General features: G+C 56.8%; 1 protein-coding gene across 1 annotated transcript in view; it reads left to right on the top strand.

Moving 5' to 3' along the window:
• The first annotated feature begins 745 nt into the window (after positions 1-745).
• The window catches only part of KCNK5 (potassium two pore domain channel subfamily K member 5), a 35,873-nt gene continuing 20,463 nt past the window's right edge, over positions 746-16,155 (top strand). Inside the window, exon 1 of the mRNA XM_008151948.3 lies at positions 746-1,212. Within this exon, the coding sequence (XP_008150170.1) occupies positions 1,027-1,212 (186 nt within the window). The 5' untranslated portion in view covers positions 746-1,026. The remainder of the gene's footprint in view (positions 1,213-16,155) is intronic.

The following is a 16,155-nucleotide window of genomic DNA, read 5'->3' as shown; positions in this document are numbered from 1 at the left end:
GAAAAAATGTAGCGCTAGGAGGAAAATAGGGCTAACGAAGAAGATAAGGAGGGCAAGTGTGTGAGTGTGAGTGTGTGGAGGGTGTGTGTGTGCAACTTTAAGTAGGCCTGGGAGTATCAAAGAGGCTATTTCCCCTGAGTTATAGTGTGTGTAGTGGGGGTAGGGGTAAGGGAGGGGTCTTGCACAGCGCTGTCCAGACTGCTCCTCCCCGCACCTAAGAAAACTTCTCCCCCAAGGGTCTCACAACAGGGCACCTGAGAAGGGGGCCAAATGGAGAAGCCACGCCTTTGTGGCTGGGTTAGTTCCTGATATCCAGATTCTGGGCAGTTTCTCCGGTCCCTTTCGGATCCCCTTTTCCCAGGCTTATAATTAATGGCAAGGTGAGGCAAAAACTGAATTACAGTGAAAATAACAGGAGTAACAACTTCCTGACCCCAGTCATTAGGTCCACCCTCATTTTCCTTAACACACCAGTACCAGGAACAAATGCGAGTCCCAGACACCCCTATCGCTCAGGCATTGGGCACCGGGGAACGCAGGGAGCGCACCTCTTGTGACTCCCGCTGCTGCGGGGCGGGGCGGGGCGGGGCGGGGGCGGGCCCTAGTCGGCCCCGCCCCCGGGGGCCCGGCGCGGGCGGGAGGTGAGCGCCGGGCGCTGATTAAAGCGGCGCGCGGAGGCGGGCGCAGCGCACACTGCTGTGGCGCGCGTCGGGCAGCCCACGTGTCTCCCAAAGTCGGGCCCTGAGTTCCCCCAGCTTCTCTCGCCGCCGCGATCCGGGGCGCTCCCTCGGGCCCCTTGGCGTGCGCCCATCCCGGCCCGCGCGAGCAGGGCCCCGCACAGTTCCCCGCGCTCAGGGGGCCAACTTGGAGAAGCTACTTTGTCCCGGGAGCCGCGCCGGGGGTTCGGGGCACTGCGCATGCGGAGCTCCAAATTCAAACAGCTGTTTCCAGAGGCTGGAGGGCGGGTGGACCGGGAGCCACTGGGGCTAGGAGACGCGTTGGCCCGGAGGTGGCCGCTCGGGAGCCATGGTGGACCGGGGCCCTCTGCTCACCTCGGCCATCATCTTTTACTTGGCCATCGGGGCGGCGATCTTCGAGGTGCTGGAGGAGCCGCACTGGAAGGAGGCTAAGAAAAAGTACTACACCGAGAAACTGCATCTACTCACCAAGTTCCCGTGTCTGGGCCAGGAGGGCCTGGACGAGATCTTGCAGGTGAGGCGCCGCGTTGCCCCTACGAACACCTGACGCCGGCTCGAGCTCTAGCAGCGAGGCGGGGACGCCCCGGGCGCACGGCTTTGGGTGATCCCCGGTCCCCGCGCGTTGTCCTGGGGTGACAGGAGGGGTGTCTCATCATGGATTTGGTTGCCGGGATCTTTCGTTCACCCGTGGACACGGGAGTCACCTTGGAACCCAGTTTGCCCCGAGAGAGTTTAGGGCTGACCTCCGGGTGAACCGGGCCCCGCGGTGGCTCGCGGTGGGTGTGCGGGTCCCTCCCTCCCGGGAGGGAGGCTGTGGGACGGAGAGCAGCGTTTATCTTTCCTTGGAGACGCTCCCGGAGCTCGGCAGCCCAGCCGGTCGTCACCCGCCCAGCGTCTGCACCTCCCATCTCCGGGGCCAGCGCCGCTCCCGCGCGACTTTTTTTTTCGGGAGTGGGAGCCGCGCGAAGTTGCTGGAGGGTCCCCAGGTCCAGCCTGAGCAGGACCCCCTGCCCCCGGAGGGCGAGGAGTGGGGTAAGGGCTCTGGCCCGCCGAGCCGCGGGGACGGGCCGGCGACTGGAATGCTGGAGACGCGCTCGGGCTTCCGGGAGAGCTTATCTCGCCGGCTCGCCTGTCCGGAAGGCTAACTCCAAGGGCTCGTGGTTAAACTTTGTGAAAGTAGTTTGGGCTGAACAAAAGAACCAAACCCGGGAGTCCATGGGGGGCCGGGAGGAGAGGCTGTGCAATGGGAGGTGATGGGGAGAGTTTCTCACCCCTGTTGGCATTGGGAGTTTCTTCTGGTTCCTATGCCCCATGGGGGCGTTGACCTTGCTGGGCTAAACCGACCCTTGGCCAGGACTCGAGGCCCTCTGCTCAGTTTCCTGGAGACTCAGCGGTACCTGTCCAGCCTTGGCCTGCACTGGTGGCATCCTGCAGTGGATGCCCCGGACCTGAGTAGGAGCCGTGGAGTAGGGGTAGTGGATGGAAGATGTGACCCTTCTCCTGGGGTGGAAGATACCAGAAAGGAGGCTTGATGAGGAGCCGCATTTAATCTACAGCAGTCCCCCCAGTGCTTTGTGCCTGTCTGGTTGTCTCATTCTTCTGGCCTCGGTTTCCTCGTATGTAAAATGGGAACGAACCCGTCTTCCTCCATCTTTCCTGCCCTGAACTGCTGGAAGGTTGAAAGCACTGGGAAACATGAAGCCATCTGCTTGTGGCTCCCTGTTTGCCCCCAAGTCAATAGACATTCCAAGATGAGCATATCGGTGCCTGCCGGCAGCCAGCCACACTAGCAGACTTGGGCTCCCGGGGACCACTGGAAGGGGGAGGCTTGGGTCCGCAGGTTGGGTGTTTGTTTTCTGTGGGGAAATTTCCTGGGGTGGGGGCTGGTGGGCGGTGAGGTTGGAGAGGGAAGGTGAGCCTCAGGAGGTAGCTCGCACTAGTGGGGGTCCCGGGGCGATGCGGGTTCCTTTGGCTGGGTGTTTGCCCTGGGTGCATGGGTTGTGGAGGGGTCGCTGTATAATTTCCCCTGAGGAAACAATTCTTCTGTTGTTTAGTTTCTTCCAGGGCTTTGTTTAGAGGGGAAGAAGGCAGGCGAGTATGATAATAAAGAATCGAGCTGCCCTCGAAGTTTCCTTCGTCGCTGCTCCTCCACCAACCACTGCAGGAAGGAAAGAATTCAAGGCTGAATGTGGGAAAATAAACTTCAAAACACGAGGAGAAGGGAAAAGAGGGGGGTCGGGGCGAGGCAGCCGGGTGCAGCTGGTGGTAGGAGCTTTGGAGTTTAGACAGCTTTCTTAAGGTGTTTTGAGCAAACAGTATGTTTCTTAATGTGAGGTGCTGTTAACCCCCTCCCCCCGCCCCCTCCGAGAAGGCAGGTAACTGTTAGAAAAAGGATTTGGGCGTCAGGCCAGTGTGATTTGGAGATAATTACGGATAGCCCTGTCCCCATCTGCGGCCAAAAAACTCTCAAACTATCTCCAACTGGGCGAGTCTCCTCCCTTCATAGGAAAAATCCAAGAAATGAAAACCAGTGGAAGCATTTTGTTAGCGTTACTTTTTCAGTTTCCAGCAGTCTGCCAGGCTCGGCTTTCTGATGCGACTTGGGGCATTGCCCTTGGCCTCAGGAAATTGGTTTAAGGAAAAATGAAAACTCAAAATCTTTCCAATGGGGTTGTTTGGGCATTTTCCACCTGAGGTTCTGAATCACCTTTGTAATTCTAAGGAAGCCCTTGCTAGGAATTCCTGGGGTGGGGGCAGGCTCCTGGGAGGGGTTGATGGAAGGGAGTGGGGGTAGTGCCGTCCGGGTTGGGGTTTTTCTCACACTGGAAGCTGTGCTTTCAAATTCGTGAGAAAGGGAGTTTACACACCTTTCTTTAGGTCTTTGGAAATAGCCCCCCGAGTTGTCAGGTGCTTCCTCCCTGTTCAAGCTGCGGTTGACTTTCAGATGCTCTGCGCCCCACCAGCCTTGCGCCACGTGGCCGCCCTCCTTCCTGCTTCAGAGCCATCTTGACCCTTTGCTGTGACGCTTGCTGCACCAGGCACTGGGCGAACTCTGTCCCCCAGCCTTTCCCTAAATTGCAGAGGTTCCCACGAGGGGGAATTAGCACAGACGGAGCCCCTGGTGCACGTTGTGGGTAGCAGCAGCGTTTTATGAGAGGGGCACAGTCTGGTTTTGCCATCTGGCTTGGCCATTTACCCATCAAGCCATTTAAGTTCCTCATCTGCAAAATGAGGTCTGGTAAGGGTCAAGTCAAGTAGAAGCAGTCGGCCAGATGTGTGCAGATGTAACTTAGGAGAGCGAGCTCATCTCCCTGTCACTTGCGCACACGGAGCACGGGCCAGGACCAAGGCAGCTTGCCAAGTCGTTACCTGCACCAGGGCAGGTATTCCTTACTGCAGCCTTTCCTATTTAGATAAGGACACCGAAGCTCAGGGGAGTTAGAGTGGCTTTGGTGACACAGCAAGAAGGCACAGCCTGGGGTGGGGACCAGCTGTCTGCCTCCTGGTGCACCCCTGCCCCCCATCTTGGGCATGTGACACTGTTGAATGGTTGGTCTGTAAGTGAGTTTGGTAAATTGGTTCAGCTGGACTCTGGTGTGCTGGGAAATTCTATTTTCTGTTCCCCCAAGAACAGGCACCTGCACGCAGGCTTCTCCTCCTCCGTGACTGAAGGGAGCGCCAGTCCCCAGTCCCCCGCACCCCACTCCCACGAAACCGCTGAGGATTGGGGTAAAGGGGAAGAATGAACCCTTCTCAGCCTTCACCTCCGGTGTGCAGTGATCATAAACAGGAAGGATTTGAGAGCTCACCAACCACTGCCAGGGCTTTGGTTGAGCACTTCATGTACAGTCTTATTTTAATCTGATCTTGGTGACCCACCCCCCTTTTATAGATGAGGACAATGAGGCTAAAAAAAAAAAAAAATTACATAACTTGCCCAGGATCATATAGTGCAAACTCAGAAAGTGCGTTGTATTCCAAAGTGCATGGGAATTAGTCAACGGGCATTTATTAAGCACCCACTGTGTTCCAGACAGTGAGTACGGTGCTAGGAGTCCGAAGGTGAATTAAATCACTGCTCAAGCTGGAGATAAGAATGAATAAACCCACCACGACTTAGCACGGAGATGTTCAGGAGGGACTCTTAAAGAGGGCCCCTCGTCCAGCCTGAGGGGTCAGGGAGGGCTCCGGGAGGAGGTGACCTCAAGCCAGAGTGGGGTCTTAGAATTAGGGGTGGACTTAGAAGGGGAAAGAGGGTGGGGTGTTGCTTTGGGCTGTGGCTCTTGAGATTCCCAAGTTTCCTGGGGTATAGTCCAGATCACCCCAGGCCCTGCCCTCCACTGGGGCACTCCACCCCTAACTCTGGGTTTTCCTGGATTGCTCACATAGATGCCCAGTTCCCAGAAGCCTCTTGGATTTCGCTGGCCTCCTTGCTGCTAAGCTGCAAACTGCATTATTCCATTGGGAGGTTTTCCATGTGTCCCAGACCTCTCTCCTTTTATTTTCCGGACCTTCCTACTCTATCCATGCTCCAGTCTACAGGAGTGAGGCCCATTCCAGTTTTGAGGTTCTGACATCCTGTTATTAACACCAACCCTCCTCCTAAAATGTGAAAAACATAGCTAGGCGGTAAAATTACATCCCACCAGAATGCACAGAATGGGGCACATTCATTGAATTTTTTGGAGAATTGAGGGTTAACATGAAAACCTCTTTTGTGTCAAGCCTGGTTGGAAATTGTAAAAGTGCACTGGTCCACGTAAACGCCTTTGTAAGTGCAGGGAGCACAATAGATCTTTTGATTGTCCAGGATCGAGGAGGCCTCCACGTCATTGGCTCACACTTGAACTCTGACCTTCTAGGACTGAGAAATGAAAAGAGAAGTTGGGTTTGGGAGAGGGGATGGAAGAAAAGGGTCCCTTTCTAAAGGCTGGTTTTCTTATTCATGTTTTGCTCAAAGGCCAGGCAGCCACACACACACACACACAAAATTTTTTTCTCAAATTGATAAATCTGCCTTAGTTAACTGCTTTAGTTAGAGTTTTAACAGTAAAGTGAATTTTTATTGAATCGTTCTGAGAATTTTACTAGAGCCCTAAGGACGGTTAAAGATGGCATGGTAATAGAGACTCATTGAGGGTAGAAATTAGCAAGTGTTGAAATGTTCTGGTGGGGGTGGGGACTTCCTATAGGAGGGGTACGAGGGAGGTGATGACTGTGGCTTCTAAGTATTTTCCTGGGGTTTTGCCATATTTATAGTCTGTCGTTTAAAAGAAACAGAATCTTCCAGTTTTGAATGCTGTGCTTAGCGGGCTCTGACCTCAGGCCGTGGGCTTTCATCTTGAACTTGGCTGTTTGCTGTCTGATTGGGCTCAGCCTCTGAACTCTATGTGTGTGTGTGTTTGGGGTGTGGGGGGGGATATAAGGAGCAGAAAGTACAAGGCAAGGCTTTGGGGAGCAGAGGAGCCATGCTCCTGAGAACGGTACTCCCAAGAAGGTCTTTGTACCTACCAATGGGCTGTTAGATCTGAGTGGTTCTACAGGAGCCGACTGGCCAGAACTGGGCGGTCCAGAGGCCAGGGCGGTAGGTGACTAGAGGGAAACATTTGAAGTGGGTTTGCCCCCTCCCGAGGTGCCTCTGGGGAGGGGAGAAGGTGGAGGAGAGCCTCGGATGTCTCCGTGAGCATCCGCATGGATCAGCCCAGCACGGTGGCCTTGGCCTGCAGCCACAGGGCAGAGAGGTGAGGGTCCGATAAGGGAGCTCTCTGGGTTAGCCTAGGAATTTGAACTCACCAAGTTTTTGCAATTTTCAAGTCAGGGAGTGAACAGCATTTCAGAAAGTTCTTCACAGCCATTTGTAACTTAAAAGAAGTGGAATATTCTACTGTGAGCTAACGGTGTTTCTGTGGGTTGATCCTTCGCCCCGTGAGTGTTGTGACAAGGACGCTTGCTCGCTTTCTCCGTGATGTGACTGAGTGTGGTTTTTCTACCAAAGCCCGGAGAGCTCACAGCCCTCCCCGCAAGAGCCCGCCATGCTCCCTCACACCCCAGTTTTCAGTTAGGGTGCCACTGTCTTCCTTCCCTGAGCCCCTTGGGAGGTCCAGGTCTGAGTCCCCCTCCCTGCCAAAGACACCCCCATTTGATGACCGTCCCACACTCTGCCTAAGTGGCACTTTTATGTAAAAGTGAGGCAGTTAATCCACTCCCCAAACTTCAGAGGCCTGGGCAGCGTTAGGGACGACAGAGGAGCCCCTCACTGCCAGCTGTCACTTCTGTGTGTGCTGAAGCCTCAGAAGCCAGACGGGGCTTTAGGCCCGGGAGCTCAGTGTGGCGGGGAGAGAAACCGGGCTGTGGTGGTGAAAGGAGGGAAATGCGGTCCTGGTGCTGAGTGATGGGTTGCAGATGGTTGAGTCTGGAGAGACCGAGGCGGGTCAGAGGGCCTCGGAGGATTGGGTTTCTGCTTCCTGGGGCCTGTAGAACCCCTTGGCCTACAGGGGACCTGGCCCTGAAAGAAACATAACCTGTGCCCCCGGGAAGCCCCCCCTCAGCCAGCCCCCCATCTAGAGAAAGGAAGGTAAGGAGCCGTTACCTGAAGGACACATTGGTAAGTGTCCCGGAGATTCCAAGTGTGTACCATTGCGTTACTTTCTGCCCTGGAACATAGAGAAGGGGGACATGAGCCGTGTGAGGAGGAGCCCTAGTGAGCATTCTGCTCAGTCCCTGCTGTGTGCTAGGCGCTGGGCTGGGTCTCGCTGTGGGTCAGGTGGTATTGCTCTGCCAGGAAACTGGAAGCCAGGGAATTGGCCCGGCACACAGCCAGCTACAGGCTGAGATGCACAGGGCCTGCTGACGGCAGAGCCTCAGGGCCTGACCACAAGAGGAGGTAGAGGCAGGAGGTTGGAGTGATGGAGTGGGGGTGGGCGGTGGCGATGCCAGCTAACAGTTCCCGCGCACGTGCTTGGCCACAGGCTGTGTGAACTACAGCCCTCTGCAGTAGCCACTCTTACTGGCACGTCCTCTCCAGGAGAGCAACAGCATGGACCATCTAGGGTCCGTGACTGCCTGAGTCCACACCGCTAAGAAGTGGAAGCACCGGGATTTGAACCCAGAGCCCACAGTGAGGCCACAGTGAAGGTGGGGAATGCAAGGTTTGTGTGGTGCCCTCAGAGCGATGGGACGACGTGCAGGAGGCTTACTCAGCTGTGCGCCTTGAGCCAGTCACCTCCTGGTCTTTGAAAAGGGATAATAGTGCGGGAGCTCCCGGTGCCTGCAGAATCCGTGGGGACACCAAGACAGAGTGCTGGGCGCATGCGGCAGGTTCCTGGCCGCGTTTCAGCCGCTGTTCCTGTGCCCTGGCTCCCTGCGGCGTCCCTCTTCCTCACATGCTTCAGGCCCCATCACTGAGCCAAGCTGCAGATGGAGGCACAGATGAGAAAATGCAGATCCCTCCATTTCCCGTTTTCTGCACATTCACCCATAACCCTCCCCTCAGAAGAGGTCATGGTCACCACTTCCAACTGTGGCAGGCTCCCTTCTCAGCTCAGTCCTGGCTTGTCCGGGGCCTTGGTTAAACCTTCTCCCTCCTGGACGATTCCTGGGTCCAGATGGCCTCATGGGTGACCTCCCTGGAGGGTGGTCACGTGGGACCTGGGGTCAAAGTTGTACCCTCCTTGGGGGCAGGTGCCACCTACCTCCCCTCTTGGGGCCCTTGGTAGCGAGGGCTCTTGGATTGGCTTTGAGATGTATATTCAGTTTTTCCTATCGTCTATCTAAACATTTTGGTTTCCTGCCTAAATATCTAGGGAAGATGGTGTATTTGTGGCTGTTGTCACCTCCCATGACCCACTGTAATCTTGCTGCAGCTGCTTCCCCAGCCCCTTTGATGGGGGAGTGGCGGGGGTGGCTTGCCCCAACGGCTGAGGGAGAAGGCCTTTGTCTGGGTGGATGGTACTTGGGGCCGGGGCTGAGACCTGTATCGGAACCACTGTTTGGGGAATCGTTTTTCTTCTCTCTCCTGGTTTGTGCTGTGTGGCCCTGGTGAGATTCACCACTCTGAACTCCACGCTCTTCCAGTGAATTCATCCATCCATTCAGGAAGGCTCCGAGTGCCTGTCACCTTAGCCTCAGCGGGACCATAGGAGCCTATGGGGTTGGGGCCACAGCTCCTCACCCTTGGCCCTGTGATCCCGGCCCAGCCCACAGACATGCTCAGTGTGTGTGTGGGTGTTAGTCAGCCACTGGCTTGCTCAGAGCATGGCTGTTGGGCCTGGGGGCCCAGTGTTGTGCCTGGCTCTGAGGGGGACACCAAGAGCCATATGCGAACCGTCGGGTTGGAAGTCCAGTCAGGAGGGCCCAGCCTCTAGCAAGATGAGGCGGTTCCCTGGGTAAATTGAGCCAGCCCAGACTCCGGCCCTGGTCTCCCAGGCTCTGAACCCTGGAGAGGAGTGGGCCGGGCCATTATCCAAGTGTCCTCCCCCTTTTAGGCCGTGTGAGTGGCCCATGCTTCCTGAGCGGGAAGGCCAGGCTCTCAGGTCACCTTGAGCACATCGCCGCTGGAACACCCTTGGGCGTGAAGATAGCAGCAGTGCGTGCAAAGCTCACTCACTCTGTCACCGTTCCCAGTTAACCTCTAACACCGGTTTATCATCTTATCTGTTCCTATTTGACGGATTTCACGGAACAAACTGCTCTCTCTCCTGGTCTGTTTCTCCCCAGGAACCCCCTGCTTGCGCCCACTATCCCTTGCTTCATGAACTTTCCCTAAACTCCGCTCCCCTGGGATGAGGGAGTGTGCTCAGCAGGTCTGTCCTCAAGGGCTGGGTGCTGGAGGGAAGCCATGCTTTCTGCCTCCAAGGAACTTGAGGCAGCACATATCCAGTCCTCCGTTCAGCAGACATTTGCATCACGCGTGGGTCACACGTGCATACTGTGTGCCCAGACCTACTTGAGACCTGCTGCAAAGGAAGTTTCGTCCCTGCCTTTGGGGAAGGTCTTCAGAGCGTGGACTGTGCAAGCCAAGAGGCAGTGGTGTGCTGTGGGCGGGACAGTGCCCCCCTGCCCTGCTCCTTCCTTGTGGAAACCTCAGAGCCTTCTGGGGAGGAGCAGGAGGGAGGCTGGGCTGTTCGCATGGAGGAGGGAGTGTCCCTAGCCGATACCTCCTTTGGCGTGGCTGGAGCCTGCATTGGGCCTTTCTGCACGTGGCCCACTTGCCCCACACGGCACCCCTCCACAGCTGAACCAGGGGAGGGATCAGGAGTTACCTGCACAGACACAGGCTCCCCGCCTTCCTGTGGGCTCTGCGGACCCTTCTTCCGAGGTACCTTCCTGTGACCTCTGGGGTCTGGCAGGGAAATGCCATCCCATTTGCCAGATGGAAAAACCAAGGTGAGGAGCTGGGGACAGACTGTCTCACACCAAGCTCCGGGGCAGTTTGCTCCATGTGCCCAGGGCCAGAGCCCTTCTTCACGGAGCTGTTTGTCACTCCTCCTCTGATCCCCTTTTAAGTGGCCCTGAAGTCAAAACCATGGTGGTTTGGGGGTGCAGAGCACTTACTCAACACACACCGAACTGGCCTGCCTGATGTCTTAACCTGCCCAGTACACCCCTTCCTGTCATGTGGTTGCCAGCTTCCCCACCCGCCGGTGAGTGTTTCTGGGGTAAGAGGCAGAATTTGAAGCTGGGAACTGTGGACTCAGGAAGGGGCCTGTTTTTCGGCGCCATCCGGAGCCCGGGGCAGAAATGATACGGTGCCTCCCCAGGGAGTTTCCCGTCACAGGACCCTGCCCCCCCGCAGCATCTGCACCCAGGAAGCTGTTGTTGGCTGGTTTCTCGGGTCCTTGGAGGCTGGCATGGCAGATGGGGGAGGACAATCAGGCTCTGGGCACCTCTCCTGGCAGCAAATCAAAATGTGAGGCTGGAGGGAGCTTCCAGGTTATCTAACTGGTCTGCCTTTACAGCCCTGGAGCCAAGGCCCAGACCTTGTGAGGTTACGTAGCTGCCTCAAGGTTGTCTTGCTCACCAGGGGCAGGGGAAGCACAATAAAAGAGTCATCAGAGCTAAGTGGGCAATTAGTGCAAGCTGCTTGTAAGCAGTGGCCACAAGAGGTAGGTAAAAGGTGATCGCCACTCCTCATAGATCCTCCGGTCACTGCCACAGCGGTCAGGGCTCGCAGTCGGGGCTCCTCGGCGTCATATCTGGAAGCCCCTGTGGCTTCTCCCTGGGACTAAGGGCCCACATTCTTGCAGTGGCCCAGGTGATCCGACTCCGCTGCTCCTGTGGCACCGCCTTTCTCTGACCCTACTACCCTTGATCCCAGCAGCCTCTGTACAGACAGGAGGCCATCGGATGTGGGCAGAGAGCGCTGTGTCCACTGATACCATATGTGACTTGGTGGGGAGGGAGGGGGGGACAAAGGGAGGGATGACAGCAGTCACACAGGAGGAACGTTAGCTGGAACTTAGTGGTGGAAAGGCTGCGCGGGCCATCGCCGCATCCCATCGACTCCCCAGCAGTGGTGAGACAGGTGCTGTGGGGAACCACAGCTCGTTCCTGGCCTGAACCCAGGCTCTCCGAGCCCACAGCTCTGCGGAGTTGCCTCATGTTAGACTCCGCGTGTCCTAAGTACATGCCAGTCCTACCGCTCTTGCTCAGCTGCCAGCCATGCTTGGGGCTGATTTCTGCCTGGGCCCGTTAGCTCCCAGCACCCCAGCAGCGCTCTGCGTTCAGCTTTGCAGGTTCTGACCTCAGTGACCACATATCGGTGTGTTTGCCAATGTCACTGTGAAAACTTTTAAAGCAGGAAGGCCTGGGTTATGTAAGTGGGTGCCACAGCTCAGAGTTGGGGCTATCAACTCTGCTGGCCCTCCACGCACCTCCCACCCCCACCCCTTCATCCTTGCAGACCTAGTAGGCCCTTGACCCTTGCCTGCAGGATTGTGGGTCAGGGGACCCAGAGGCCCAAGTCCTCAAGGAAAATCAAGGGGTTGGAGGGGGGGGGGGTGGGCACAGTTACCTCTTAGCTGTGGGGCTCCTGTCTGCGTTCCACGTTATCTGTCACCTCCCCTAGCAGCCTAGCCCACACTTGTGACACGTCCTCACATTGGACTTCTCCAGGGCTCACCCCCAGCAGGACCCTGTCTGCACCTCGGGTGGGAATAGCCCTAGCCTGGCCTCTATCCCAGGGTGCAAGCGCCGTCCAGTTTCTGCCTCCGAGGCTGGGCCAGGCTGCTGATTCTGCAGCATGCTGAGGACCCCGGGGGGGCCGTGAGGACTGAATGTTTGTTTTGGCTTGGGTGCCCTTTGTGTCTAGTGCGAGTTTCTTGTTCCTCCCGTGCCCTGGATGCAGGGTGGCACCTGTTCACAGACCCTCTGCAGGAGAAAGAACAGCAGCTCCTACCTTTCCCATCGCTCCTGTTCAAATAAAACCCTCGCCTCCCGGGTCGTGGAATGCGTCCTGACAGTGTTAGCTTTGGAAGGATGCCCTTCCCCGCCCAGCATCCCGGCCCCCTTTGGCGCGGAGTGGCGGGTGTCAGGGCCGCCTCTCGCCCAGGGATAGTGCTGCGTGGGCTAAGTGGGGCACGCTGCGCAGTAGTGTCGTGTCAGCAACCCCCGGGGAGCAGGAAAAGGGAGGGTGTCCTGATTATCAGCTTTTCAACACCCACCTCCCATCCCCCACACACTGGCAGCGGCCAGAGATCTCACCAGTGGCCCAGTGGGGGGCTAGCAGACAGCTGGGGCCTGGCTCGGCTGCCTTGCTGTGTGGCTAGGCCAGGTCACGGCCCCTCTCTGAGCCCCGGACTTGCTCACTAAGGCCAATTAGACACTTCCTGAGCGCCAGCTGTATGCCCGGTGCTGTTCTAAGGGTCTTGGGAATTAGGAGAAGGATTAGCTGTTATCCCTGTCTTGGAAGTTGGTGAGGGGCCAAGCGCTGTAGGCTAAGGATTATTAAGTAGGTGTGACGTGTGGTAGGGGGTCTCAGGTGCTCCCAGGTGGGAAGTTGATGTCAGGGAAGATTCCCCTGGGCCTGGGGGTTGCCTTCCTTTGGGCCTGGCATTCTCTGGGCGCCTCTCCCAGCTGCACTGGGCTTTTGCCTTGTATGCACCCCCCACCGCATCCCACCAGGCCTGTGACTTGTGCCCCATGGGATTCCAAATCTAGCACCGCTGAAGGGGGTGCTTAGCAATGAACATTCTGAACCTCGACTCCTGCACTCATCCTCGCAGGGGACACCTGCAGGGCCAGATTCTGCCCTCACCCAGCAGGCGCTCTGGGGCTGACCCGCCGCCACCTGTGTGTGCAGGGCCCTCTTCCCTGGACACTCTGTTCTCCTTTGGGAACGGTCCATAGGTTGCCTGCGAAGTGTATCTCCCTGGTGTGCATCTGTCCAGACTCTAGACCCAGGGCAGAATCCACGGGGCGGGGAGGGGTGCTGGGCAGGGCAACTTTGGAGTCGCCAGGGGCACTTTTGGGTCCTGCTCCAGAAGGCTCCTGTGTTCGCCAAGCGAGCTGGGAACTCTGAGCTCACAGATCTCTGTTTGGGCTCACCCTCGATTTTCAGAATTCCCCGTCTCCTCCCACCTGCGCTGGGGCTGGGTGTATCTCTTAAGCTTTCCGCTTCCCAAAGCCAGTTTCCCATCCGTGCCCACATGCCTCCACACCTCTGCCCGCCCCTCTGCACAGTTTCATTCTTGCTTATCTAGCCACCCACTTGCTGGGCTCTGGCCTGTGGAGTGGGAGACCCTCAGACAGCCTATAACAGGGCCTCGTGCCCGCGCTGCCCAGGCCTGGGGTGGGTGCAGCTTCCTGGTCCTGTTTGGTGTTTCTCAGTGGGTCTGTCTCAGCCATGTGCCAGACTTGAAGTTACACAGAAACAGGCCTGGTGTGAGGACAGCGGGGCTGCTCAGAGTCGAGTGCGGTTCTCCTCACACTGAGTCAGAGCCCATGGGAAAACAAGCCGAGCTGCAGGCCGGGTTATCGATGCCTTTTCTTTCTCTGCCTCCCCGATTTGCTGTAATGCTGTTGTATTGCTTTTAAGACAAATTGAATTTTCTTAAAGGGCAAGCTAATGCTTATGTCGTCAGCTCCTTCTACACTGGCTATTTTTAAAGTATGAGGTACACAAAGCACAGAGAATTTTTTTGGTGTGGTTTTGTTTTAAGTTGATTTTTGAGAGAGGAAGAGAAGAGAGAGGGATGAGGAAGGGAGAAAGAGAGAGAGTGACTTGATGTTCCACTTATTTATGCATTCATTGGGTGATTCTTGTATGTGCCCTGACTGGGGATCGAACCTGAAATCTTGGTGTATTGAGCGATGCTCTAACCAACTGAGCTACCCAGCCAGGGTTAAACAGGGTTTTAGCAGAACACACCTTGAGAACTGGTGTCACTCTGTAACCATTACACAGTCTATTGTTATTTTTAAACTAGAGGCCCAGTGCACGAAATTCATGCACTGGGGGGGGGGGTGTTCCTCAGCCCAGCCTGCACCCTCTCCACTCTGGGACCCCTCGAGTGATGTCCGACTGCCTGTTTAGGCCTGATCCTACGACTAAACAGGCAGTCGGACATCCCTCTCACAATCCAGGACTGCTGGCTCCCAACTGCTCACCTGCCTGCCTGCCTTCCTGATTGCCCCTAACTGCTTCTGCCTGCCAGCCTAATCATCCCCTAACCACTCCCCTGCCAGCCTGATTGATGCCTAACTGCTCACTTGCCAGCCTGATTGCCCCTAACTGCCCTCTCCTGCCAGCCTGGTTGCCCCCGACTGCCCTCCCCTGCAGGCCTGTTCCCCCCCCCCCTCAACTTCCCTCCCCTGCTGACCCGGTCACCCCTAACTGACCTCCCCTGCCAGCCTCATTGCCCCTAACTGCTTTCCCCTGCTGGTCTGTTCCCCCCACACACACCCAACTACCCTCCCCTGCAGGCCTGGTCACCCCTAACTGCCCTGTCCTGCAGGCCTGGTCACCCCCAACTGCTCTCCCCTGCAGGCCTGGGTCCCCTCCAACTGCTCTTCCCTGCAGGCCTGGTCCCTCCCAACTGCCCTCCCATGCTGGCCATCTTGTGTCCACATGGGGCAGCCATCTTTGACCACATGGGGGCAGCCATCTTGTGTGTTGGAGTGACAGTCAATTTGCATATTACTCTTTTATTAGATAGGATAGAGGCCTGGTGCACGGGTGGGGGCTGGCTGGTTTGCCCTGAAGGGTGTCCCAGCTCAGGGTGGGGGTTCCCTTGAGGCATAGGGTGGCCTGGGCAAGGGGCCTGTGGTGGTTTGCAGGCCGGCCACGCCTCCCGGCGACCCAAGCGGAGGCCCTGGGATCTGGGATCTGGGATCTATTTATCTTCTATAATTGAAACTTTGTAGCCTTGAGCGGAGCCAAGCCTCCTGCTTGCTCCTTGGCCACAGCCATTTTTGTTGGGATTTATTTATCTTCTATAATTGAAACTTTGTAGCCTTGAGCGGAAGCCAGGTCAGGCCAGGGCGGGGAAGTTTGGCTTCCTCCATTGTTGAGGGCAACCCAAGCCTCCTGCTTGCTCCAGCTCCATGGTCGCCGCCATCTTGGTTGGGTTAATTGCATACTTGCTCCTGATTGCCTGGTGGGCGTGGCTTGTGGGTGTAGCAGAGGTACAGTCAATTTGCATGTTTCTCTTATTAGATTAGATGTAACTGTCGGAGCAGTGAATTTCTGGGCAGCGATGCTGTTTCAAGGCTTCTCAGACTGGCGAGACCTGTAGGCCTTTGGTCTGTAGGCCAGGAGGTGTGAGATTGGGCACACAAGTTGATAGTCAACGTGTGGGTCCTCAGCAGAGGCCTGGCAGAACCGGGGGGCCCCCAGCCACTGTCCCCTGTGTTGGGGGCACTGGCCCCTGCATGGAAGGGATCCTCCAGGGGCCCATGAACAGTATTATCCTGGCCTCTGTGTGCACCAAGCTCTGCCAAGCCCCGTGGCAGGGGGGTGGGGGGCTAGAGGAGAGAAAATCGTGCCCTGCTTTTCGGATTAACAAAAAACACAAGCACAGGCAAGATTTGGGATGGCCCAGCACCGTGCCGGAGCTCGAGGTGGACTTGGGCCCACAGTGAGGGCAAACCTGAGGGCCAGGGGAGGCAGACCCTGCCGAGGGGAGGATGGGGTAGGGACCACCCACTCGTCACTAGTTAACTTTATTATTACATGAGATGACTATTATGGCTATTTAATTTTAAGTTAAAAATCCACACAATTAAAGTTTAGATCTTGAGTCACACCGGCCGCATTTCAAGACTCAGCAGCCACACGGGACTGCTCAGGTGCAGGCCATACCGCCAGCCGCGCTCCGATGGAAAGCGCCGGAGCGTTGATGGGAATTTGTTGAGGTTTCTAATGGCGCACCGGCTTCTCTGGGGTGGGAGAGGGAGACCTGGCCAGCAGCCCGGGAGTGGGGAGGGGGTGCTGAGGCCCCCATGGGGGGGGGGTTCCCCT

The sequence above is a fragment of the Eptesicus fuscus genome, chromosome 10 (genome assembly GCF_027574615.1).
Source record: "Eptesicus fuscus isolate TK198812 chromosome 10, DD_ASM_mEF_20220401, whole genome shotgun sequence".
Lineage (NCBI taxonomy): Eukaryota > Metazoa > Chordata > Mammalia > Chiroptera > Vespertilionidae > Eptesicus > Eptesicus fuscus.
This window is presented reverse-complemented; position numbering and strand designations above follow the sequence as displayed.